This window comes from Thalassophryne amazonica, chromosome 8 (assembly GCF_902500255.1).
Source record: "Thalassophryne amazonica chromosome 8, fThaAma1.1, whole genome shotgun sequence".
Classification (NCBI taxonomy): domain Eukaryota; kingdom Metazoa; phylum Chordata; class Actinopteri; order Batrachoidiformes; family Batrachoididae; genus Thalassophryne; species Thalassophryne amazonica.
In genome coordinates this window covers 69,704,872-69,731,281 of record NC_047110.1, presented here as the reverse complement: position 1 = coordinate 69,731,281, position 26,410 = coordinate 69,704,872, and the positions used below count along the sequence as shown (strand labels likewise).

The window sequence follows — 26,410 nt, the reverse complement described above, 5'->3', positions numbered from 1 at the left end:
GTCACTCAACTTTGTAGGTGATGTATAACTTTTTATGTCCACACATTCCAGTTTAACAGAATCTATACAATAAGAGAAAATACATAAAGATGAAAATTGAAATAAAAAAGGCATCTGAAGTATGGCCAGATGTGCTGAGGGCCAAAATGTGCTTCATTAAATATTCAATCCTGTACTTTTGTGGAGGGTTTGTCAAAAAATATCAGAAAGGGTCTTTACACTTTAATATATTTTTCTCAGAATTCCTTAGTGTGCATCTGATCTTTTCGAGCTTCAGATTAAACAACAGTTCCCTTATCCAGTGAGAGACTGTGGGCAGGACAGAATCCTCCAACCTCAAGACTATTAGGCCTCGTGCTACAAGGGTAGTAAAGGCCACCACTTTTTGCCCCCCTGCAGGTAACTGCATCCCCTCAGGTGTAATTCCACGCAGTGTCATTAATGAGTTCGTTTTATGGTTTTCAGTGAAATTCAACACTGGCAGCGCACCATACGAAGATGTGCATGAAGGAAATTACCTCCGGTCTGTCATATTCAAGGAAAGATAATTGGACATTTGTGGTACACTGGTGAATTGTATGATATCTGACTTTGTAAGGACAATACCTCTTAAATATGGTGGACAAATTCAGTGGAACTTCACACACATGTACACCTTCGTGCACACTTTAAATGTGTGATTTCTTCAAGTGGAGAAAATTATACTTTGGTTGTTTTTTTTAAATACATTTTTTTTCAATTGCATGTACACAGTGTGACCAGTTTGTTAATTTAAGTGTTACATCAATAACATTTATGACTACTGATATATAACACATGGAGGCAACTACTTTGTCGGAGTTTGTTGGGGTCATTTTGTGAGTTTGATCTTGTGTCATACCACTTTTATGTATAAATTTCTGTACCTGGCACAGCAGCCTAGCTTCTAGTGGTGGAAGTGGGTTAGGGCTGTGCCGACTGAGGGGCCTGGGTTATGCCCCCTGGAAAATTTTTAAAAATCTATCACCTATTTCATGCATTCTAAGGCAATATGGAAAGCTCGAAATGCTGGCTGTCTAGTCATCATTTTATGACAATTTTTTTTATCTTAAACACTGGAAATCTTGTAATTCTTCATGCTGCAGTGTTCACACTTAACCAGTGTTTATGGAAGACCTTTCCAACATTTTATTAGTCTTGTCTACGGGCCCCTTCACACATAACCTGAGTGAGGTAGAATGGCGCAAGAATGAGGATTCGAATGGCAGTCGTGGAAAATTGGAACCACACTCCAACGCTTCGTACAGCACTCACCACATCCATTCGGGCACAGCACATGCACTCTACATTCATGTGCTGCTTGCACCAGATACCCATTAGAACGGCGGCCAAGATAAGGTTGCACTGCCATCTGATCTTGCTCGCTACATTTGCACGTCATGTCGTACGCAGGTCGGACATATCGTGGCATGGCCGAGGAGCTGCATGAAATCATCGGCCATGTCCAACCGTGGCCGAATGGCGCGATCGAGGCAACCTTCACACCATCGTCCGAATGTCGGCGAATGCCGGATGAATGGCCATTCGACCCACTCTTGGCCAGACTCCAGTTGCCACCAACAAACATCCAACACCACTTGTGGGGCACTTAGAAAAGGTGGGGCCATTTGCACTGCCAGTATGAAAATAGAGAGCAGGTGGCCACTTTTGAGCTGGCTGTGCGAAAAGCCTCACATTTTCTAAGTGCCCCACGAGTGTGTTACCAAGCAACACAAATGGCGTGTGAGTGTGTGGTGTGTCCCCCCCAACACAAATGGCATATGAGTGTGCAGTGTGCTTCCCCACAACACAAATGGGGTGCGAACGTGTCTGCCCCCCCACACACACACATAAATGTTCCAGCATTGTCAGGTGCAGCTGAGGTGGCTGGAGCTCAATTGCTGTCCGGCTCAGTGCGCATTTGGACAGCTGTCCATGCTGGAACAACTGACCGCCATGTACCCCCAACTCACAGCTGGAGAACACATATTGTGCCATGAACAATCAGGTGTCCACACTCCACCCAATGCACATGTGTAGATGGGCTCTCATGCTCTCATAACATGCTGATAGTTACGTACATACAAGATCACATGAGGACCGGCCAGCCACATCTCAGCGCGCATGGCACTGTGTGAACTGTGTCATCAGCCAGCCAGTGAGGCTATTGTCACTGCAACCACATAAATTGTAGTCCACATGACAGAGAGAAAGAGTGGAAACTAAATAAAAACATATATACGATAAGGGGAAAGGTCTGAACTCATTCATGTGTGATCACTTTTGTCATAGCGCTGTGGACACAGTGGGCGTGTCAGATGACCGTCGGCCAGTGACTCACTGTCAGCTGGAACTGACAGAGTGCACACAATGTGTTGAATTGAAACACAGAGAACAGAGAGAAGGAGGACAAATAAATACATGCTACAATAACTAAATACATATTTACATAAGAAATACATCAAATAAATTATCACAGAACAAAGGGACAAAGGGTGAGACTTATTTTCTGTGAGCTGTGAGTTGGTCCAGATGGGCATGTCGGCAGCAGCAGTAACTGGTCAGCGCTGTGCCATGACCACCAGCACCTTCCAACACCACACCGCAATGCACACGTGTCGGCATGCTGTCCTCACACGGTAATAAATAAAAACACATATCACCTTTGCAAAGCGGTCAGCAGCGAGCACGTCAGTGCGCACATCATCAGCCAGATTGCCCCATGTGAAGGTATTTGTCTGATCATGTAAACGCACAGGTGCCAATCAAAATGTCACGTCCACCACGTGAGTTATGGTCCACATGACGCGCTGTTCCTCGGTGTGCTGCGCGCTAGACAGCTGGACACGCAGAGCCACTGATGTGTCCATGATATGAGCATTCAATCATGTCTGTTGATTACTTCCTTGTTTAGACCCATGGTTCATGTACAGAGGAACAGGAGGAGGATACTTGTATTGCCTGCTCTTTATAACAGGAATTAAATATTACAAATTGTGGTGTTTTTTTCATTTTTATTTTTTACAGTGAGAACAGAATCATGACCAGTAACATGACTGTCTTACATTTAAACAGTATATTCACTGTTCTTCTGATGTGCTCTCTTATTATTTTGTCCTTAAACATTTTCGTTGATTTATGTACATATGTCCAGCATCTAATTGCTCCGCTGCTGTGTGTGCTCGATGTGATATCACACTTCCGACGTGCTTACAGTGTGTTCATGCGCGCACACATGAGTGTGCACGAAACCGTCGCTGCGGGATCGTTCACGCCTGTCCGACTGTGTGTCCCTCCCAACAGCAGGTGGAATTTTTCGCGGTTCCCCAATTTGTTTTTTTTTTTCATCCTTTTTCAGACAGTTTCTGCTTCTTTTGCCCAACTCCATTATGTGTGAAGGGGCCCTAAGTCATTCGATAAGACTCTGTTAGTGTGTCTGTTGGTTTGTTTATATGTTTACCTGTCTGTTTGTTTCTTTGTCTGTTTGTTAGATTGTTCAAATTAAATTTGGATTTTCTTCTGATTGACTTGAAATTTGGTGAAAGCTTGCAGAGTGGTGGGTCTATAGCTCTATATTTTTTGGAGTGGTTCCAGTGATATTTGCCATTCATAACTGGGTCAAATGTCACAAATTTTGGAAAAATAAACCAAAGGTCAGCTGGTTGCAAACACCGGACTGCAGCATACAGTGGAGTAACAAAACCCATCAAATAGGAAAGTCACAGCTCGGCCACCTTTCCTGCTTGAGTGCCACAGCAACAAATCACTCCCCACCTGCTGCTTCATAAACCTCTCCACGTGCTGCATAGTTGATTAGAGTTTTGAAGGCCAGGAGGAGGATTGATCGGTTCTTTTTATTTTTCCATGGCAGCGGACAGATGCTGAGCCTCGAGGATGGAACGTCCTCCCGCCAGCAAGAAGTAGAGGGAAACAAGAGAGAGGGACCCAGCGAGTACGAGATCACCCTGGAGAATAAAAACAAACAGGTACGTCTCACTCATCTTGATCTTCACGCCGTGTGCGTGTGTGTGTGTGTGTGTGTACATAAAACGGCTGTATGGAGTGAATGAACCAACTTAAAAGTGTCGTGTGAGTGCCCATGACAGAGGTGAAGGATGATCTTTTGACATCCTGCTTGACAATATGTTTCCTGTTCAGATCTATTTCTGCCTCTGTTTACAAGAAGAATGAACACCAGCAATTTCATTGCCTGAGCGACAGAAGCGCCAAAGATGCTAGGTTGTCATGGTAACAGCTAATAACTGCTTCTGGTGGCTGGAGACGTCTTTATTGCTCATAGCAAAGTGCTGAGAGGAATGATCGCTGCTGCAGAGTGCGTGTGCATGAGAGAGTTTGTGCCCAGACACGTGCGGCTGTCCTCCTTTTTCTGTCTCTTCTTCCCCCTCCTTCATTCCCTTCTCTCCTGCCGAAGATGAACGTAGAAAGGAGGCGCTGCACTTGCTGAAAATACTGGAGGAGAAATATGTGGAAGATGCTGTGATTTTGGGCTCTCATCATTTTCTCAAAAGTGGCATTGTCACAACCTATCCATCCTCTTCCTCGCCGCTCTTCAGACGCTGTTAGCTGCTGACTGATGATAGATGGTGTTGACTTCCATTCTAATACCCATAAACCCTTTAAAAGTGAAGTCAGATCAGTTGAAATGATACTTCTAAGAAGGACGTGTGTAACATTTCCACAGCTCGGATGATGCTCAGAAATCTTTTGATCTGACACGGGCACAAAATGGTAATGTGATGTTTATCCTGCTTGCAGATGAATAAATATTTCCAGGGGTCGCCCCTATGCTTTGCCGTATTACTGCAGTGAGTCAGAGAGCCTTGCAAACACACTCAATGAACTAACTCCCTCCTTGCTTTCTCTTTTTCTCTAGATAGAAGAGTTGGAGCAGAAATATGGAGGACATCTTATAGCGAGGCGTGCAGCCCGTCGTATCCAGACGGCTTTTCGTCAGTACCAACTCAGCAAGAACTTCCAAAAGATACGCAATTCCCTGTCAGAAAGTAAGCTGCCCCGACGCATTTCCCTGCGGCATCCCAGTCCTTCAGGCCGAAACAGAAACGCAACCCAGAGACACAGCTACAATCTACATCCAGGAGGAGGCCAGATACCCATACGGTCCAAAACGCCACCTCCGCCACCTTGTCGCTCCACCTCTCTGCCCCCTTCTCCTGCATCTGCACCTGCTCCTGCTCCCGGTCCTGCTCCCGCCCCTAGTCCGCCTCCGACGCAAACACTGGGGCCCACGCTCACGCAGCTGGAGGACTGCTTCTCCGAACAAGTGGGTTTGACGTTCACAGTGTGATAGATCACTTTGTTGTTATTGTTTTGTTTGTACCTATGACTGTTTGTTTGCTTGCAGGATTACTCTTGGAATGTCAATGCACACAACATTCTGAGGTCCTGGTATAAAACATTATTTTTTTTTAAATATTTTTGCTCTTGACTGTCATTGGTTGCTTGGAGTTGCCACATTGTATCCAGTGCAGATCTGTCTGGGGATTTTACAGAAGCGATATCGTTGCTTTGGATTTAATTGTTATTATTAAATTTATTTCATTTCTGCAACCACCCTGCTCTGAGCTCACCTGATCCCATCACATCTCAGTGGTTAGGCAGAGTAGGTTGAGCTTAGACCCCCATCACATTTAGTAGGAATGAGCACGAACCAAGCCGAATCAGGCAGAATGTAAAAAAAACAAAACAAAATAGGATTCGTGCCACATCTGGGGGGAATAGAAATTGCAGAGGACAGCCATCTGAACACCTAGACTGTGTTCCAACCCGCCCGACTGATTTGTGCACATGCTGTGTGCATGATCTGAACGCAATACAAATGACAAATGTACCGCACCCCCCGAGTGCCTTGATTGGAGAGTGGTGTCAACTCAAAACATGGCGCCATTTTGGATCTAACTGCACTGAACTACTGAATGGACGTTTTATGTTTTCAACATTTTTAAAAATAATTTAACCACATACAGCAACACATCCAGATACAGGTAATATAAAAATAAATATAAAAATAGTTAAGCTATCAAATTTACATAAATGTAAAATTTATGATGATTTATTTAATTAATTTAAAGCCTGATTTATGCAGCTGCTGCTCTTTAACTCCATGTCATGCAATGATGTGTGTGACAGCTTTAAAGTTCTCCGTCTCTGGATTATGCTTTATTCTGTACTAATTTAACCCTCAACAAGCTTTTCTTTCTACAATAATCACCTCCAAATCAAAGGTAAGCTGTACATTTTCCTCTTTTACCGACTTGAAATGTGATGCAGACTTTTTTGATCCATTTATCAGCGTGCACGCTATAAAAACTATTATAATATGATGGCAGACGAAGGATTAAAAGCAGAAAAGTGTCAAATCACAGCCTTTTGTGTTTAATTTAACAGGTGCACGTCAAGCTGTGGGTCGGAGTCTGAACACCATTTGAAAAAACTAAACTTGGACTTTTAATCACAGAAATGATTCCTCTCCCACTTTCCACAAATCGGCGAGTGTCAGAGCTGACCTTTAATTTGTACCTCTGCACGTCCAGACTGCTCAGAGTTTTTAATGGAAATACATTGTGATCGGATGGGACATTTTATCTGATGTGTATAAAATCTGTCATATACGGTGTTTATTACATGGAAAACAATACAAAAACTTTGGGATTTTTTTTGTCCGGTGGCTGTGAATATCTGGTTTATACGATGACGGTTTAGTTGAGTTTCACTGTACATGGGACTGAACAATTTACCTCTCAAAGCTTTGACGATGACGTCGGATTCCATCCCATACGGCTGACTTTATTTTCCCAAATTTTTCTTCTATTCGGATCTGAAGGGAATCTGTACATCTTGAAGCCCTTGGTGTGACTATTTAGGCATCCAAATGCACAGCAACCTGTCATTTTCAGTGAATAAATAAATAAAATAGCTGGATTTACATGCAGACACATTAAAAGCAAACGCTATTTTTGCCCCAAGATGGCACCATGAGTCACGTGACCGATTTTTTTCGATTTGTCATGTTGCCACTCTGTCTAATAAAGGCACTCTACCCCCCCGAACATGTTTAGAATGTCACGCCCTCCAGTTGTTTAGATTGCAGTCAGATGGCACTTTCACTGCCATTCAATAGTTTTCCACTTCGACTGCGCCACAAATGTTTTGAACATGTGCAAAATATTCGAGGTGGCTGTACGACTGTGCCTGACTGTTTAGACTGCACTCAGAATGCTGTACAACAGCCACGAATGCACCTCGACACCTCAGGAATGTGTGTTGAATTTTAATTCAGATGGGATTCGGGTTCATTCAGCCTCTAGTGTGATGGGGGTATTAGCACTTACCTGGGAGATTACGTAGGAACACCAGAGGCTATGTGCGTGTTTCTCCAAGTAAAATCTGAGTTGTTTCCAGAAGGACATCTTGTGTAAAACTTGTGCCAAATCCCAATGTGGATTTCTATTGTATCTGCTGTGGCAACCCTGGTAACCTGAAGGTAGCAGGAAGCAAACAAACACAGTCCAAAAACATCATGTTACTGCAAATGCAAGCATTTAATATTTAAAAAACAAAACAAAACAAAAAACAAAGCATTTTGGTCAAGTTTAAGGCTGACATTGATATTTTTACACATTGTATCATATCATAGACCAAATACATTGATAAGCACATTGGTTAAGATTAAACATGTAGAAAGTAACGGGTGGTGCTGCTAGAATGTTTAGGCTCTATAGCACAATATAATCTTGGGCCCCCAAACCATGGCCAGTCAGAATGCTGTCAAGGTAAAACCACAAAACCAAAGCTGTTTGAAGACCCTCTCACACAGGGGCCCTGCGAAGACAGTCCCCTTGTTCTCCACTACAATACCCATGAATGCAACCAGTGGACTAAGATTAAAATCCCCTCAAACACTAAATTCTTATCAAAAATGGAATATAGCATTTGAACCAATGCATTTTCTTCAGCTCAGAATGAATGTTACACAGGAGTGGGCTCCCTCATGGAGGTTTCCATGTTGCACCACTATATTGACACAGTAGTCCAAAAGAGACACACTTCATCTTTCGCATTTTGCAGCGCAGACAGAAGACTGAAGGAAAAGCAAAAGAAATCAGTGGCGGTTCCCCTATAAACTGGCTACTGGTTGCTAGCACAGGCTAACACATTTAACAGCCTTTATTTTTGTAAAATGGACTATCATACTTATCACAAGAGAAGGCAAAGGAGCATGAAAGAAGCGAAAACAAGAAGGGACACAATCTGCAACCTCACCACCTAATGTCAACTGATGTCACTAAATCCTACACAGTATTGCTTTACAATCTACCCAGTTGATTTTCAAAAAAATGGTGAGAAAGATGGGCAGTACGGTGGCTTTGTGGTTAGCACTGATCCCTCACACCAAGAAGGTTGTGGGATTGCTTCCCCCCCTTTCTGTGTGGAGTTTTCATGTTCTTCTCATGTTTGCGTGGGTTCCCTCAAGGTGCTCCGGCCAGTGTTGCCAGATAAGAAATATGCAACTATCGTACCAAAACCTCAAAATTATTGTATTTTAGGAGAAATTATCGTACACAAACAAAACAACGTAGCTATTTTAGCATTTTTTTTTAAAATTTCCAATGGTGACGGGGGTGGGCTAAGCTACGTATACAGTCTACATTACAGGTCAGTTGTCTCGGGCCCAGGGAGGGAGGAGCAGGGCCGAGAATTGGGAACTCATTACTTTATATGGAGAGGGGGTGGACTTTCAAATGACTTTGTCCCCGGGCCAGCCAAAGCTAGCAGCAGCCCTGTGTGTGGTGTGTCTTTAATGCCGCCTGAGTGCAACGCCTGCGAAATTATTCTTGGGTGTCAGAGAGAGATGCGTGTTTGAGCAACCAACTGAAATTATCGTACATTTTGGATTTTTTCCCATTATTGATCGTACATCGTACAGAGGGCAAAACCTTCATACAAATACGATAATTATCGTACATCTGGCAACACTGGCTCCGGCTTCCTCCCACATCCAAAGACATGCAGGTTAGGTGGATTGGAAACTTTAAATTGTCCATAGGTGTGACTGTGAATGTATTTGTCTGTCCATACATGGCTCTGTGACAGACTGGCGTCCTGTATAGAGTGTTTCTTGTCTCTTGCACGATCTCTGCTGGGATAGGCTCCAACCCCCCATGATGCTTAATTGGAGTAAGTGGGTATAGAACATGAATGAATGAATGATTTCTTCATTTTAGACTTCTGTGTTGTATATTATGATGTTAAAAGTGGAAGGGGTGTGTTTCTGATGACGTGTTGTATATATTAACATCAGAATCATCATCAGAATCAAATTTATTGCCAAGTAAGTTCTCACATACAAGGAATTTGATCTGGTGTCATTGGTGCATAAACAACAATAAAAAGAAAAGGAAAAACAATACTTTTGTAAGAAGTAGTTGTTGCATAAGCAAAAATAAAAAGAAAAGAAAAAAAATACTTATAGTGTTACCCATTTGCCTATTTTACTCCCTTACTTCTTACATGCTTACTGTCAAATAAATAAATATAGTGGAATGGGGCTGTGCAAAGGTACAATACCTTTCAGTGCAGGGATGATCAGTCTGTACTTTGTGTGTGTGTCTGGGGGGGGGGGGGGGCAGGGTAAATGGGAGTTTCTGGCATTATTTATAAGTCTAGCTGCGGACGGAAAGAAACTGTTTTTGTGTCTTGAGGTTTTAGGCCTGATGGAACTCAGCCGTCTTCCAGAGGGGAGGTTGACAAAAAGTTTGTGTCCTGGATGAGAGGGATCGGCCACAATCTTCCTTGCTCGCCACAGGGCCCTGGAGCTGTACAGGTCCTGTAGGGATGGCAGATTGCAGTTGATCACCTTCTCTGCTGCATGGATAATACGCTGCAGTCTGCTTCTCTCCTTAGCAGTGGCAGCAGCATACCAGATGGTGATGGAGGGGGAATTGATGGACTCAATGATGGCACTGTAGAAGTTCACCATCATTGTTTTTGGCAGGTTGAACTTCTTCAGCTACCACAGAAACTACATCATCTGTTGTGCTCTCTCGCTGATGTTCAGCTCCCACTTGAGTCACTTGGGTGATGGTGATCCTCAGGTAATGGAAGGACTCCACAATGGTGACTGGGGAGGCACACAGGGTGATGGGGTTGGCCAGGACTGGGTTCTTTGTGAAGTCAACAACCATCTCCACTGTCTTGAGGGCATTGAGCTCCAGATTGTTCTGTTTGCACCAGGACACCAGGTGATCAATCTCCCATCTGTAGGCAGACTCGTCCCCATCAGAGATGAGTCCCATGAGGGTTGTATCATCTGCATACTTCAGGAGCTTTACAGACTGGTGACTGGAGGTGCAGGTGTTGGTTTACAGGGAGAAGTATAGAGGGGAAAGAATGCAGCCTTGGGGGGGGGGGGGGGGGGTCCAGTACTGCTGGACTGTGTGTTGGAAATGTGCCCTCCCAGATTCACATGCTGCCTCTTGTTGAATAGGAAGTCAGTGATCCACCTGCAGGTGGAGTCAGGTACACCAAGCTGAGAGAGCTTGTCCTGCAGCAGGGCCAGGATGATCGTATTGAAAGCAGAGCTGAAGTCCACAAACAGAATCCTGTTGTAGGTTCCTGGGGAGTCCAGATGCTGGAGGATGAGGTGGAAGGCTGTGTTGACAGTATCAACTGCAGGGACTGCAGGGGATCCAGGTGAGGGTCAGAGATGGCCTTGAGGTGTGTGCGGACAAGGCGCTCAAAGGTCTTCATCACCACAGAGGTCAGGGCAACAGGTCTGTAGTCATTAAGTCTTGAAGTTCTCTGTTCTTTGGGGATGGGAATGATGTTGGAGCCCTTGAAGTATGCTGGCACCTGGCACGTCTCCAGTGAGGTGTTGAAGATGTCTCTGAACACCGGGGACAGTTGGTCTGCACATGATAGCAACACACACCTCCAACATCATTACACGCCTGAATTCTTGATAGAATGGAGGTTGGATCCATACTTTTGTGTTGCTTACATCAAATTTTCTGACCTTGTTTCAGCAGAAAATGAGACTCATCAGATCAGGCATCAATTTTCCAATCTTCTGTTGTCCAACTTTGGAGTCTCCATGCCCACTGTGGCCTCAGTTTGCTGTTCTAAGATGGAGCCCACTGTCAAAACCCACATGCTTTGAGGATCAATGTGAAGTGCATTTAGATGCTTTTATTGGTGTGCTTCTATCAGCTCAAACTAGTCTGGCCATCCTTCTATGACCTGGGCCATCAAAAAGACATTTTCACTCGAAGAGCCGCACTGGATCACTGGATGTTTCTTCTTTTTTGAACCATTCTCTGTTGATGTTAGAGATAACTATGTGAAAATCCTAGTAGATCAACAGTTTCTGAAATACTCAGACCATCCTGCATGGCACCAACAATCATGCCATGTTCAAATAGGCAGGTGACTTCGCTGAAATTTAGTGCAAAGCTGTATAAAAGCATAAAATTCGGCATGAAGCTTCTCTGAAATGTACTAAATGAATTTAAAAGGGGAGCCATCTTGAAATGTGTCTATAAAACAAAACGTGAATATATAATGAGCGATAGACCAAATTTCAGTCTACATGACATATTTCCTTAATATGTATGAGTGACACATGAAATCATAGGTTTTTGGGATCAAGAAATTAATTTTTGTCAGTTAAAAAAACAGCTGAATTATTTATTTTCAAGATATACGACCATTTTGGATAATAAATAAGCCAAAATGAATTTTTCAATATATGTATATTGTACAATTGTTTCATATGATTTAAATTTGGATAAGAGTGTGATATTTGGCATGACGTTAACGTGAGACATACTTTATGAGTTCTTAGTACCATAGTATCTTAGAGTATCTTAGTACCATATCACCCCAACAGAGCGCTTCGCTCTCAGACTGCAGGCTTACTTGTAGTTCCTAGGGTTTGTAAGAGTAGAATGGGAGGCAGAGCCTTCAGCTTTCAGGCTCCTCCCCTGTGGAACCAGCTCCCAATTCGGATCAGGGAGACAGACACCCTCTCTTCTTTTAAGATTAGGCTTAAAACTTTCCTTTTTGCTAAAGCTTATAGTTAGGGCTGGATCAGGTGACCCTGAACCATCCCTTAGTTATAGTTTTACATCCTCATTGAAGACAACTTTGGATGCTGTAGCTCCTCTGAAAAAGAGAGCTTTAAATCAGAAGTGCCTGACTCCGTGGTATAACTCACAAACCCGCAGCTTAAAGCAGATAACCCATAAGTTGGAGAGGAAATGGTGTCTCACTAATTTAGAAGATCTTCACTTAGCCTGGAAAAAGAGTCTGTTGCTCTATAAAAAAGCCCTCCGTAAAGCTAGGACATCTTACTACTCATCACTAATTGAAGAAAATAAGAACAACCCCAGGTTTCTTTTCAGCACTGTAGCCAGGCTGACAAAGAGTCAGAGCTCTATTGAGCCGAGTATTCCTTTAACTTTAACTAGTAATGACTTCATGACTTTCTTTGCTAATAAAAGTTTAACTATTAGAGAAAAAATTACTCATAACCATCCCAAAGATGTATCGTTATCTTTGGCTGCTTTCAGTGATGCCGATATTTGGTTAAACTCTTTCTCTTCGATTGTTCTGTCTGAGTTATTTTCATTAGTTACTTCATCCAAACCATCAACATGTCTATTAGACCCCAGTCCTACCAGGCTGCTCAAGGAAGCCCTACCATTAATTAATGCTTCGATCTTAAATATGATCAATCTATCTTTATTAGTTGGCTATGTACCACAGGCTTTTAAGGTGGCAGTAATTAAACCATTACTTAAAAAGCCATCACTTGACCCAGCTATCTTAGCTAATTATAGGCCAATCTCCAACCTTCCTTTTCTCTCAAAAATTCTTGAAAGGGTAGTTGTAAAACAGCTAACTGATCATCTGCAGAGGAATGGTCTATTTGAAGAGTTTCAGTCAGGTTTTAGAATTCATCATAGTACAGAAACAGCATTAGTGAATGTTACAAATGATCTTCTTATGGCCTCAGACAGTGGACTCATCTCTGTGCTTGTTCCGTTAGACCTCAGTGCTGCTTTTGATACTGTTGACCATAAAATTTTATTACAGAGATTAGAGCATGCCATAGGTATGAAAGGCACTGCGATGTAGTGGTTTGAATCATATTTATCTAATAGATTACAATTTGTTCATGTAAATGGGGAATCTTCTTCACAGACTAAGGTTAATTATGGAGTTCCACAAGGTTCTGTGCTACGACCAATTTTATTCACTTTATACATGTTTCCCTTAGGCAGTATTATTAGACGGCATTGCTTAAATTTTCATTGTTACGCAGATGATACCCAGCTTTATCTATCCATGAAGCCAGAGGACACACACCAATTAGCTAAACTGCAGGATTGTCTTACAGACATAAAGACATGGATGACCTCTAATTTCCTGCTTTTAAACTCAGATAAAACTGAAGTTATTGTACTTGGCCCCACAAATCTTAGAAACATGGTGTCTAACCAGATCCTTACTCTGGATGGCATTACCTTGACCTCTAGTAATACTGTGAGAAATCTTGGAGTCATCTTTGATCAGGATATGTCATTCAATGCGCATATTAAACAAATATGTAGGACTCCTTTTTTGCATTTGCGCAATATCTCTAAAATTAGAAAGGTCTTGTCTCAGAGTGATGCTGACAAACTAATTCATGCATTTATTTCCTCTAGGCTGGACTATGTAATTCATTATTATCAGGTTGTCCCTAAAAGTTCCCTGAAAAAGCCTTCAGTTAATTCAAAATGCTGCAGCTAGAGTGCTAACAGGGGACTAGAAGGAGAGAGCATATCTCACCCATATTGGCCTCTCTTCATTGGCTTCCTGTTAATTCGAGAATAGAATTAAAATTCTTCTTCTTACTTATAAGGTTTTGAATAATCAGTCCCATCTTTCTTAGGGACCTCATAGTACCATATCACCCCAATAGAGCGCTTCGCTCTCAGACTGCAGGCTTACTTGTAGTTCCTAGGGTTTGTAAGAGTAGAATGGGAGGCAGAGCCTTCAGCTTTCAGGCTCCTCCTGTGGAACCAGCTCCCAATTCAGATCAGGGAGACAGACCACCCTCTCTACTTTTAAGATTAGGCTTTAAAACTTTCCTTTCTGCTAAAGGCTTATAGTTAGGGCTGGATCAGGTGACCCGGAACCATCCCTTAGTTATGCCTGCTATAGACTTAGACCTGCTGGGGGATTCCCAGGATGCACTGAGTGTTTTCTTTTCTTTTTGCTCTGTATGCACCACTCTGCATTTAATCATTAGTGATTGATCTCTGTGTTTTCCACAGCATGTCCTTTTCCTGATTCTCTCCCCTCAGCCCCAACCAGTCCCAGCAGAAGACCCGCCCCTCCCTGAGCCTGGTTCTGCTGGAGGTTTCTTCCTGTTAAAAGGGAGTTTTTCCTTCCCACTGTCGCCAAGTGCTTGCTCATAGGGGGGTCGTTTTGACCATTGGGTTTTTCTGTGATTATTGTATGGCTTTTGCCTTACAATATAAAGTGCCTTGGGGCAACTGTTGTTGTGATTTGGCGCTATATAAATAAAATTGATTTGATTTGATGAGTTCCATGTGGAAATTGTTTTTTACTCTCACATGGGCAAATATTCAAAAAGGCATAATTTACAAAAATAGTGGTCAATTCTAATGTGAAGCATCTCCCATCTTTTAAGATATGGTGTTACAACATATATAGAATAACAGTGAACAGTTGCTTTCAAAGATTTTATATTAATAAGATTCTAAATATGTGAATTTGAGAATAAAATATTTGTTTCTGGATCTCTATTGTCATTAATCTTATGAGTTACTTTGCAAAATGTACCATCAATACGGAGTCATAATGCTGAACTAGTTTTGTTTACATTAATTGTGGGTGTAGAGGCTGCACTCTGCGTTATGTTGTTACGACTCGTCCATTCGCTCCCCTCGGGACGCGAACTCCGATCCTCGGCATGGGAGTTGGACTGTCCAACCAGAAGGCTAAAACCCAGGGCTCTGGCCTTGTGACCAGAGAAATCCTTTTGAGCTAAAATCGAAAAAGGAGTGCTACGTGGGTCCACAAATTGTGAATCAAATATATATATAAAAAAAAATCTTAATACACAGGTGCTCAATTGGAGGTGGGGGTGCTATACAATACTCAAAAAACTGACGTTTTTCGTCTTCAAATGATGAAAAAATGAAAAAGAGAACTGCTCAGTGTGAAAGCCTCAAGAAGACCAAAAACAAAGCTCCAAGGCACTCTGTGAAAATTAATTAAAAAGCCTTTATTGTGGCATGGCTATATAATTAAAATTCGCACCAACGCGTTTTGGCCCAGTATGGCCTTCATCAGGATGTCAAACAGGTTTTACACAGGTGTCATAGGTCTCCTTTAATAAGGAGAAATTAGTGCACGCCTACACTCAATGATAGAAAGAAATTGACATGAGAAGTGCTTTTTTAAAAAAACGAACAATGGAAAGGACAAAACGCTCAAAAACCCCCAAAACAAACAACACAACAAAAAAACAGTATATAAATGTCATATATATCAATTGAGTAAAGTATAGTAATACAATCGCTCAAGTGATAAACCCCACAAAGCTGGGACGGGCACCTCCTTGAACAATCTAAATCACATATCATAAATATGGAGAAAAGTCTATATCAGCATTGAGGCCTGGTTGTTCAGTAGCTTTTAATAGTACAATCCAATAAGTTTCACGTTGTACTTGTTTTTCCAATTGTCTCAATGACCATCACTTTTAATTTATTGACATTTGTGTGTCCAGCCGTATGATAGTGGACGGCCATAGTGTAAAGTGGATCTTTCTTGTATATGGCACGTTTATGCTCTGCAAGTCTGTCTTTGAGTCTCCTTTTTGTTCTTCCAATATAAAAACATCCACATTCACACTGCAATTTATATACCACAAAAGATGTATTGCAGTTGGCATACTTTTTTAATTGAAACTTCTTTCCTGTACGATCTTTAAAAGAGAGTGATTTATCAATATTAGGGCAATGATTACAATTACCACAGGGGAATGTTCCTTTGGGGAGCTGAAGCCATGTGGATGAAGTAGTAGGTCGTAGATGGCTCCTCACCAGATGATCCTCTTACAACGTGAAACTTATTGGATTGTACTATTAAAAGCTACTGAACATCCAGGCCTCAATGCTGATATAGACTTTTCTCCATATTTATGATATGTGATTTATATTGTTCAAGGAGGTGCCCGTCCCAGCTTCGTTGGGGTTTATCACTTGAGCGATTGTATTACATATACTTTACTCAATTGTATTATATTGTACATACTATATACTGTTTTTTTTTTGAGCATTTGTCTTTCCATTGTTCGTTTTTTTTAAAAAAGCACTTCTCATGTCAATTTCTTTCGATCATTTGAGTGTAGGCGTGCACTAATTTCCTCCTTATTAAAGGAGACCTATGACACCTGTGTAAAACCTGTTTAACATCCTGATGAAGGCCATGCTGGGCCAAAACGTGTTGGTGCGAATTTTAATTATATAGCCATGCCACAATAAAGGCTTTTTAATTTAATTTTCACAGAGTGCCTTGGAGCTTTGTTTTTGGTCTTCTTGAGGCTTTCACACTGAGCAATTCTCTTTTTCATTTTTTCATCATTTGAAGACGAAAACGTGAATCCTTTTGAGCTGTTGGGAGTGAGGTTTACTAACTATATATGCACAGCGACACCTGCTGGCCTCTGTTATACTCGCCACTCCAAACTCACTCCCATCCGGGTCACGGCACCACTGTAGCAGCTGTACTCTGTGTTGTGTTGTTAGGGACTGCAGATGTAAATTAGCTTTAAGCTAACTCTGCATCAAATACATCAAATGGAAACATTTATGTTCTTTATTGTACATGGTCCTTTTACAAATAAATAAATAATTGGAGTTGGACTCTCTAACCAGAAAGCTAAAACCCAGGGCTCTGGCCTTGTGACAAGAGAATCTTTTTGAGCTGTTGGGAGTGAGGTTTACTACATATGCACAGCGACACCTGCTGGCCTCTGTTACATGGGCACAATAGTAGTTGTTTCCAATTATAGTCACTTGCTTCTCATCTAGTATTATTTATTTATCATACTTCTAATACATGTAAATATACCATATTGCTAACTCATCTATTGCTTCTTTTATGGTGCACTTTCTAATTATGGTGCTGGTGCATGTGGTGTAGGTCTCTCTTTGTTTTCTGCTTTATTGGATTACCATATAAACTCCAACAGTAACAAAAGTACGATTTTAGGGTTTACAAATGTTTTTGACCATTAAACTTTATTCAAAAATGTTAGCTAAGTTATCAGAGCTAAATTTAATGGCGGTAGCTGAAAGGCTAATCTGCTGATGAAAAAGCTAGTTTTAGTAACTAGCTGTTAGCTGATGAGGTGAACTGTGGCCACCACCGATTATAATGTAGTACAGTTAATGCACAACTGTGACAATGAAATCATACGTTTTAGTAGCTTTTGATTTTGATGGTAACTGTTCTTTCTGAAGTGTTTTTTTTTTGTGATCACACTTGCAGTTACACTCTCTGGCCCAGTCTATTGATGAAGCTCTTCGTGGTTGGAGCATAACGGAGGGCAGAGATGGCAAGGGACTATTGATGGACCCTGGTGCCCTTCGTGCAGCTGCTGAGAGTGCTTGTCTGCCTCGTAGTGCCAGTTCGCTGCTCATGGCCTTCCGAGATGTCACTGTTCATATCGACAGCAATACCTCCTACACCATTTCCTCCGCTGCTGCTACCACGACGACCACGTCTCTGGGCAATGAAGGCAGAGTTCAGCAGGGCAGCAGGAAAACCTCAGTGAGCGGGGTGGTTGTGGGAGGAGATGGTCAGTCCTCGGAAAGCGTGGAGCCTGAGTTCCCCGCACCTCCTCCGAGTGAGGAGTTGGAAATGGCTGATTTGGGATCGAGGAGGGGCTCCGCCGTGCCAACGCTGGGAGTAGGAGGCCTGGAAGGAGAGAGCTGCTCAGAGAGACAGGGGTCCACCTCCACATCTACATCCACCTCCATCTCCACCTCAGCCCAGTCCAACCAGCAGCCCACCCAGATATACACCCAGTACCAGCAGTACCACTACACCCACCCTCAACAGATCACAGGAGGGCCTAGCCCTGAGAGCCTGCAGGCCCTGGTCGTCTCTCTGCCCAGGGATCGCTGCCAGGATCCAGCCTCCTGTCGCTCACCAACCTTGTCCACAGACACACACCGCAAACGCCTCTATCGCATAGGACTCAATCTCTTCAATGTGTGAGTGGGCGTGTATCTCTCTCTCACACACACACACACACACACACACACACACACACACACACACACACACACACACACACACACACACACACACACACACACACACACACACACACACACACACACACACAAAACAGGTGAATTTTTGTGCTCCTCTCTTGTCAGGAACAGCAGGTGCAATTTGGCTGGACACAAATGCAGGACTCCAGAACACAGATGTTGGTATAATAAAAGGCTTTATCTTAAGATGTTTGCAGGGAATCGGTACACAGTAAGGCAGACAAGAGAGGCGCAGGTGCAAATAATCGAAAGGCACAGGCGTGTCCAGGCGAGCAGAGATCAGAAATACAACGTGACAAAGTACAAGGGCAATGACAAAGACGAAATCCAAAATACAGAGCGAAGGTCAAAAATACAGAGAGGCAAGAGGACATGGAACTAAGGCTGGAACGTGGATAACGAGATCACAACGAAACTGGCACTGGAGGGAGGGAAGTGAGGGGCTTAAATAACAGGTGATGTAATCAGTTGGAACAAGATGCTGGGTGTTAGTGAAGTTCTGGAAGGAGGTGTGATCTGGTGAAGCAAAGACGAGAGAAGAGAGTCAAGAGAGTGAGTGAAAAACCAAGCAGTGCAAAGCAGAGGAGTAAGTGACAGAAAGAACCAATGGTGAAAATATAATGTGCCCAAAGACCAACAACAGGAAATGTCAAACAGATAATGGGGTAACTAGGAAATAGAGTGACAGACCTAAAAGAGAACAAGAACAATAAAGACTACAAACCCTGGCAAAAATTCTGAATCACCGGCCTCGGAGGATGTTCATTCAGTTGTTTAATTTTGTAGAAAAAAAGCAGATCACAGACATGACACAAAACTAAAGTCATTTCAAATGACAGCTTTCTGCTTTAAGAAAACACTATAAGAAATCAGGAAAAAAAAATTGTGGCAGTCGTAACGGTTACTTTTTTAGACCAAGCAGAGGGAAAAAAAAATATGAATCACTCAATTCTGAGGAAAAAAATTAGGAATCATGAAAAACAAAAGACTGCTCCAACACATCACTAGTATTTTGTTTGCACCACCTCTGGCTCTTTTATAACAGCTTGCAGTCTCTGAGGCATGGACTTAATGAGTGACAAACAGTACTCTTCATCAATCTGGCTCCAAATTTCTCTGATGCTGTTGCCAGATCATGGACATTTTTCTTCAACTTCCACCAAGATTTTCAGTTGGATTAAGATCCGGACTATTTGCAGGCCATGACATTGACCCTATGTGTCTTTTGCAAGGAATGTTTTCACAGTTTTTGCTCTATGGCAAGATGCATTATCATCTTGAAAATGATCTCATCATCCCCAAACATCTTTCAATTGATTGGGATAAGAAAAGTGTCCAAATATCAACGTAAACTTGTGCATTTATTGATGATGTAATGACAGCCCATCTCCCCAGTGCCTTTACCTGACATGCAGCCCCATATCATCAATGACTGTGGAAATTTACATGCTTCTCTTCAGGCAGTCATCTTTATAAATCTCATTGGAATGGCACCAAACAAAAGTTCCAGCATCATCACCTTGCCTAATGCAGGTTTGAGATTCATCACTGAATATGACTTTCATCCAGTCATCCACAGTCCACGATTGCTTTTCCTTAGCCCATTGTAACCTTGTTTTTTTCTGTTTAGGTGTTAATGATGGCTTTCATTTAGCTTTTCTGTATGTAAATCCCATTTCCTTTAGGCAGTTTCTTACAGTTCGGTCACAGACGTTGACTCCAGTTTCCTCCCATTCCTTCCTCATTTGTTTTGTTGTGTATTTTTGATTTTTGAGACATATTGCTTTAAGTTTTCTGTCTTGACACTTTGATGTCTTCCTTGGTCTACCAGTATGTTTGCCTTTAACAACCTTCCCATGTTGTTTGTATTTGGTCCAGAGTTTAGACACAGCTGACTGCTGAACAACCCACATCTTTTGCAACATTGTGTGATGGTTTACCTCTTTTAGGAGTTTGATATCCTCTCCTTTGTTTCAATTGACATCTCTCATGTTGGAGCCATGATTCATGTCAGTCCACTTGGTGCAACAGCTCTCCAAGGTGTGATCACTCCTTTTTAGATGCAGACTAACGAGCAGATCTGATTTGATGCAGGTGTTAGTTTTGGGGATGAAAATTTACAGGGTGATTCCATAATTTTTTCCTCAGAATTGAGTGAGTCCATATTTTTTTCCCTCTGCTTGGTCTAAAAAAAGTAACCGTTACTGACTGCCACATTTTTTTCCCCTGATTTCTTATAGTGTTTCTTAAAGCCAGAAAGTTGCCATTTGAAATGACTTTAGTTTTGTGTCATGTCTGTGATCTGCTTTTTTTCTACAAAATTAAACAACTGAATGAACATCCTCCGAGGCTGGTGATTCCATAATTATTGCCAGGGGTTGTATAACCAGAACTAGAAAAGAACTGAACATGGCTGAAGTATAAAAGTTGCAGCAGACAATGATAATAAAATAGTAAATCAATCTAAAGGTTAAACAGAAAATAAATGATAAACAGAAAACAAACCAAAGACTACAGCAAACCATTAATGCAATAAACAACAAATAAAAGATAAACCCTAACAGAGAACAAGGCCACTGACAACAGGAACATAACCAGATAATAAAGCATGAAAAAAATGAGAAACAAAACCAGAGAATACAGAACATAAAGAAAAAAAATAATCAGAGCCAACCTAAGATTTAAATGACAAAAGTACAATCATATGAAAAATAAAACATAAGAATCATCAGAAAAAACCTGGACATGGAACAGGGATATCCCCCGGGCCAGGGCGGAACCTGACACCCCTGGCTCTGGGTCCAAAATTCAGCTATTACTGTTCGTGTCTAACAAATTTCCAGCAGCCTGGAAAACTGCTGGAAGCAGCTCCTTATTAGTTTGTGATTGTTGGGAGGCGATGCCAGCTCATTGCCTTCCTTCCTGTGATGTCTACAAAAGAGCGAAAGAGAAGGGGGGGTAGTGTGAGAGAGAGAGAGAGGGAGAGAGAGGGAGGACTGAAAAGAAAATGAAATTAAGGAGGGGGAGAGGAGAGTCACAGCAGTCAGGAACAATGTCAGTCTCTCCTTTGCTATAAATAGAGACCCAGTGTTGGCCTACACTTATCATTAGTTAATACAAATTAAAGTAAATTAACTCGTGTGCGTCAGCGACAGCTGGTCTGATCCAGACGTCCAGACCTAACAGCGTTCACGCATGACTGCGCTCGACCTTTTCTCTCTCGCATTTACTCATTTTCCAAAACACTCCTCTCTCATCGTGCCCACATGATCACTTTCTCTCTTGCATGCTCTTACGTGCACATTAGCACCGATCTGTTAAAGCTACAGTGCGCAGTACTCAGCTGTGTTTATCACCAATATTGAAATACAACATTCATGACCATCTAATCATTAGTGTTTAATAACCTGCTACAGTGAATCAGTGTGTTTTCGTGAGCTTAGAATGAACCCTTCATATTTACACGGGAGCAGGCTCCCTCATGGAGGTCGCCATGTTGCGCTGCCATGATGATAGAGTAGCCAAGTAGTGAAAATGGAGGGTCATACAATACATAGGATAAGGCAATAGGAGAAGGCAAGGGAGCAGGAACCCCTGTTGCCAAACAAGCAGAAATATGAAGAGAACAAAATCGGAACCAGCATAATGCACTCTGCAACCTCATCACTAGATGGCAGTCATTTGAGCACACTGTAGCTTTAAATAAAGTGTTGCACCTCTCACCAGTCCCCACACCTATCCACATGAATACACACCACACACACACACCACACACACACACACACACACACACACACACCACAACACACACACACACACACACACACACACAACACACATCAATAACTCTGCTCTCAGCTGTTGGCTGTGTACACGCAGGAATCCAGAAAGAGGCATCCACTTCCTGATCACGCGTGGTTTCGTCCCAGACACAGCCATCGGTGTGGCTCACTTCCTACTGCAGAGGAAGGGCCTGAGCAGACAGATGATTGGAGAGTTTTTGGGAAACAGCAAACTGCAATCAACAGAGATGTACTCGAGTAAGTCCTCATTATTTTTGTGGTGTTTGTAAGAAATGAAACCAAGACGTGATACAATCAGCGTACACAGACATATGAGCTTTCACTGATTTCTTTTCGCATCTGAATTCAGTTTGTGGCACTTCAAATATCTGAGGAAATCTATACACCGTAATTAGATTTATAGTGGATTAGCAATGTTGTCTCACAGAAACCCTCAAACCTGGGTGGTACATTCGTGTGGTGTTTGCATATTGTCTGTTCCACTTCACAATGAAGCTGTTTAACTGGTGAGGCAACAAACAAGGCGGCACAGTGGATTAGTGGTTAGCACTGTTGTTTCACAGCACAACAGGTTGTGGTCTTTTCTGTGTGGAGTTTGCATGTTCTCCCCGTGTTTGTGTGGGTTCCCTCCAGTTACTCCAGCTTCCTTCCCCGTCCAAACACATGAATGCTAGGTGAATTTGGAGTGGGTGGCTGCAAAGAAAACCTGCACCCTCTTGGCCCTTTCTGGAATCAGTTTGAGACCTCTGCTATACATATATGTTAGCCATATGAAAGGGAAAACAGATGAGTCTTTCATCTGGACTTGAATGGCTCCACAGAATCAGATTTTTTTTTAAATTTTATCCCAGCAGGCAGATGTTCCATAAAACAGACGCACGATAACAGAAACTCTCCTGAGAACACAGTGCTCGGGATGGAACATAGGGTTTAATTAGGTCAGCTTGGTAGGGAGGCACAATTCCAAGTTTGCAATAAAACCTTTAAATCAGACTTCACAGAAACAGGAAGCCAATGAAGCGAGGCCAAGATCAGGGTAACCGTGGTCAACTTTCTACTCCATTCAAGGTTCTAGCAGTGGTGTTTTGAACCAGTTAGAGACCTCTAATGCTGGATTGTGGTAAGCCAGAGAATAGGATGATGCAATACTCCAATCTAGAAGAGACAAAGGCTTGAATCAGTGTCTGTGTCAGTCCTAGACAAAATGAGATGAATCCTCGCTATATTATGAAGATAGAAGAAAGCAGTCCTAGTGATTTCTCTAATGTGTAGGTCAAAAGATAGTGTGGGATAGAAATTCACCCCAAGGTTCCTATGTTATCACTCTGATGTATGTAAGTCTAGCTTTGTTGTTAGCTGTTCAAATGATGTCTATGTCTTGCAGGATCATCATTCGAGATTTGTCTGAATTTAACCCTCTGGGGCCGACGCCGTCTTATACGACGGCTAAGACCAAGCTTTACTAAATTATAAATAACTTTTAATGATATGAGGTAGAAAGTTACTTTTTTTTTTTTTTGCTGAAAAGTTAACTCCACGGGACTTTTGAGCCAGCCATCGGCCATCTTTGTACTCCTCATAGAAGCTGTGTGATGACGTGCACAATGTGAGTGTCCAATCGGAATTGGTTCACCATCACATGATTTTCCAAAATCCAATCGTAGGGCAGATTCACCTCACGTGAAAAGCCAAAGATCGTTTTCAGGAGTGATATGTTATTAGTTGGCCCATTTGAATAGCCCCCTGGGTGCTCCAATGAGTACATACTATGGGCTCCAAATGCACACTTGTGCCATTACATGCAGCGATCACTGAAAGCAGATGGAGCAGATGGGAGCCTCTGATGACAATCTCACATGCTCAAACAAAGAGTGTGTAACTATCAGGATTGCTCCACTAGTTGCATTTGAATGGTTACTGGATAACTCTGTTGCTTTTACCATGAAGACAAAAAAACGCATAGACTATTTTGCATATATGTTCAAAATGTGCATTTGTGTTGTTGAACCTTTTTGTTGTACAGTCTTTCACACAAAACCTCAAATTACCTTTATAAAGTGTCAAAACAGTTGTTTATTATAGTTTGCTGTGTGTTTTGAATACATGTGTGTGGAAAATTAATTCCGCTTACTTTTCCTTCCTTATTTTGATTGTAAACCTTTATACACTTATAAAACACAACAAAAGCATATATATTATGAAGCACCGGTTGTCCTAAAAAAACCAAAACATAAAACCTTGATTGAGAGATGCAGGGAGAGCTGTTAACAGCAATAATAAAACATTTTTATGCCAGGTGAGTGAACTGTCCAAAAAATGCCCTCGGACCCCAGAGGGTTAATAACAAGAAATTACTCAACATCCAGATTTTCACTGAAGCAAGGAAATCCTTGAAAATCTTAATATAGTGATATCACCCACAGTTATCAGCATGAGTGTCATCAGCATAACAGTGAAAAGCAATTCATAGCTTACACATATCTTCCCTAGGTGTGCTATATAAAGGGGGAAAGCAGGGGGCCTAGCATGGACTCTTATGGGACTCCGTATTCAATTGGGACAAGGACCTGATATGTCATTATTGTACCAGGACCCACTGAGAATGACGAGTTAAATAGGATTTCAACCACTTAAGGATATTTCCAGCACTACCAAAGCGGTTCTCAAGTATGGTCCATTGTGTTAAATGCAGCGCTGAGCTCTAACAATAACAGAACCATTCGTGGTGTCCAAGTCCATTTCATTAGAAGGTCATTAACACTTTAGTAAGAGCTGTCTCCATGAATGGTGCATTCTAATGCAGACTATAGTGGCAGTAGTGTAGTTATTCTCAGTAAGATGGTCCACAAGCTCCTGTGAAACTACTTTTTCAAGAATTTAGAGCAACATGATAGGTTAGAAATCGGTTTACTGTGCACCCGGAAAGTGTTCACAGCGCTACACTTTTTCTACATTTTGTTATGTTACAGCCTTATTCCTAAATGGATGAAATTCATCATTTCCTAGAATACCCACAATGACAATGTGATTTTTTTTTCTCAATGTTTTGCAAATTTATTAAAAATAAAAAACTAAGAAATGGCATGTAAATGAGTATTCACACCCTTTGCCATGAACTCAAATTTGAAGCTCAGGTGAATCCTGTTTACACTGATCACCCTTGAGGTGGTTCTGCAGCTTAACTGGAGTCCACCTGGGGGTAATTCAGTTGACTGGACATGATTTGTAAAGGCACCTCCACCAGGACTCTTCCTATAGCTGGCCACCCATCTAAACTTAGTGATTGGGGGAGAAGGGCCTTAGTCAGGGAGGTGAACAAGAACCCAATGGCCACTCTGTCAGAGCTCCAGCATTCCCTATTTGGAGAGAGGAGAACATTCCAGAAGGATAGCTATCTCTAAAGCAATAGTTTCTACCAGCCACCATTACATGGCAGTAGGGGTCATTCGGTTAGAAATATCTGGAATTTCCATATATTGTATCATAACATGTCAGTATTTCAGCACCATCTGGAGAGTTTTTTCAACTGTATTTAACAATGGATGGCATTAAAGCAGTTTCTACCAGTGACAACTGGTAGACATCAGTTAGAAATCAGTGACAACTGGTAGAAACTGGTAAACTGCTTCTTTGATTAAAAAAATATTTATTGTTGTTTGTATTTCATTGATTGATCAGGAGCTATCCTACATGTCTATTCATTATGTTCAAACTACATGCCAAGATTCAAGTAATTAACATCTGTCTTTCTTGAGTTATTGAAGATGAAAGATGCCTGACTCACTAACTGTCTCACTGACACATTTGGTCCATAAGCCCCATGAATGCAGGGAAAACTTTCAGACTCTGTTTTCCTGCAGCACATATTCCATTTTTCTCAAGTGTCTATTAAATCACTTATAATGTCTACTTAATTTCTATATAAAGAGATTCATTTTTGTTTTTCTTTGGTGTGTCAGCTTTGCAGTGGGTCTCTGGTTTATGAATGGCAAAATGAATGCCTTTATAGACAGCATGGAAGAATCCAAAAATTGGCGAATTGTCTTGTAAAAGCATATGAATGATTAAACTGCATAATTATGGTTTAATTGGGGGACCTCTGATTATATCTGAGGGCCTGACTGAAAAGTTAATGCCAAGAGCAAGAAAAAAGCCCAGGTTCCCAGAGCACAATTTTGGATCTCCACA

At 41.9% G+C, this 26,410-nt stretch overlaps 1 protein-coding gene across 1 annotated transcript in view; it reads left to right on the top strand.

Annotated features, from left to right (window-relative positions):
- Positions 1 to 26,410, top strand: part of iqsec3b (IQ motif and Sec7 domain ArfGEF 3b) — a 126,894-nt gene that overhangs the window by 34,404 nt on the left and 66,080 nt on the right. The window contains 5 exon segments of the mRNA XM_034176577.1: positions 3,890 to 4,004; positions 4,913 to 5,320; positions 17,629 to 18,356; positions 22,299 to 22,438; positions 22,441 to 22,459. Of these exon segments, the coding sequence (XP_034032468.1) occupies positions 3,890 to 4,004; positions 4,913 to 5,320; positions 17,629 to 18,356; positions 22,299 to 22,438; positions 22,441 to 22,459 (1,410 nt within the window).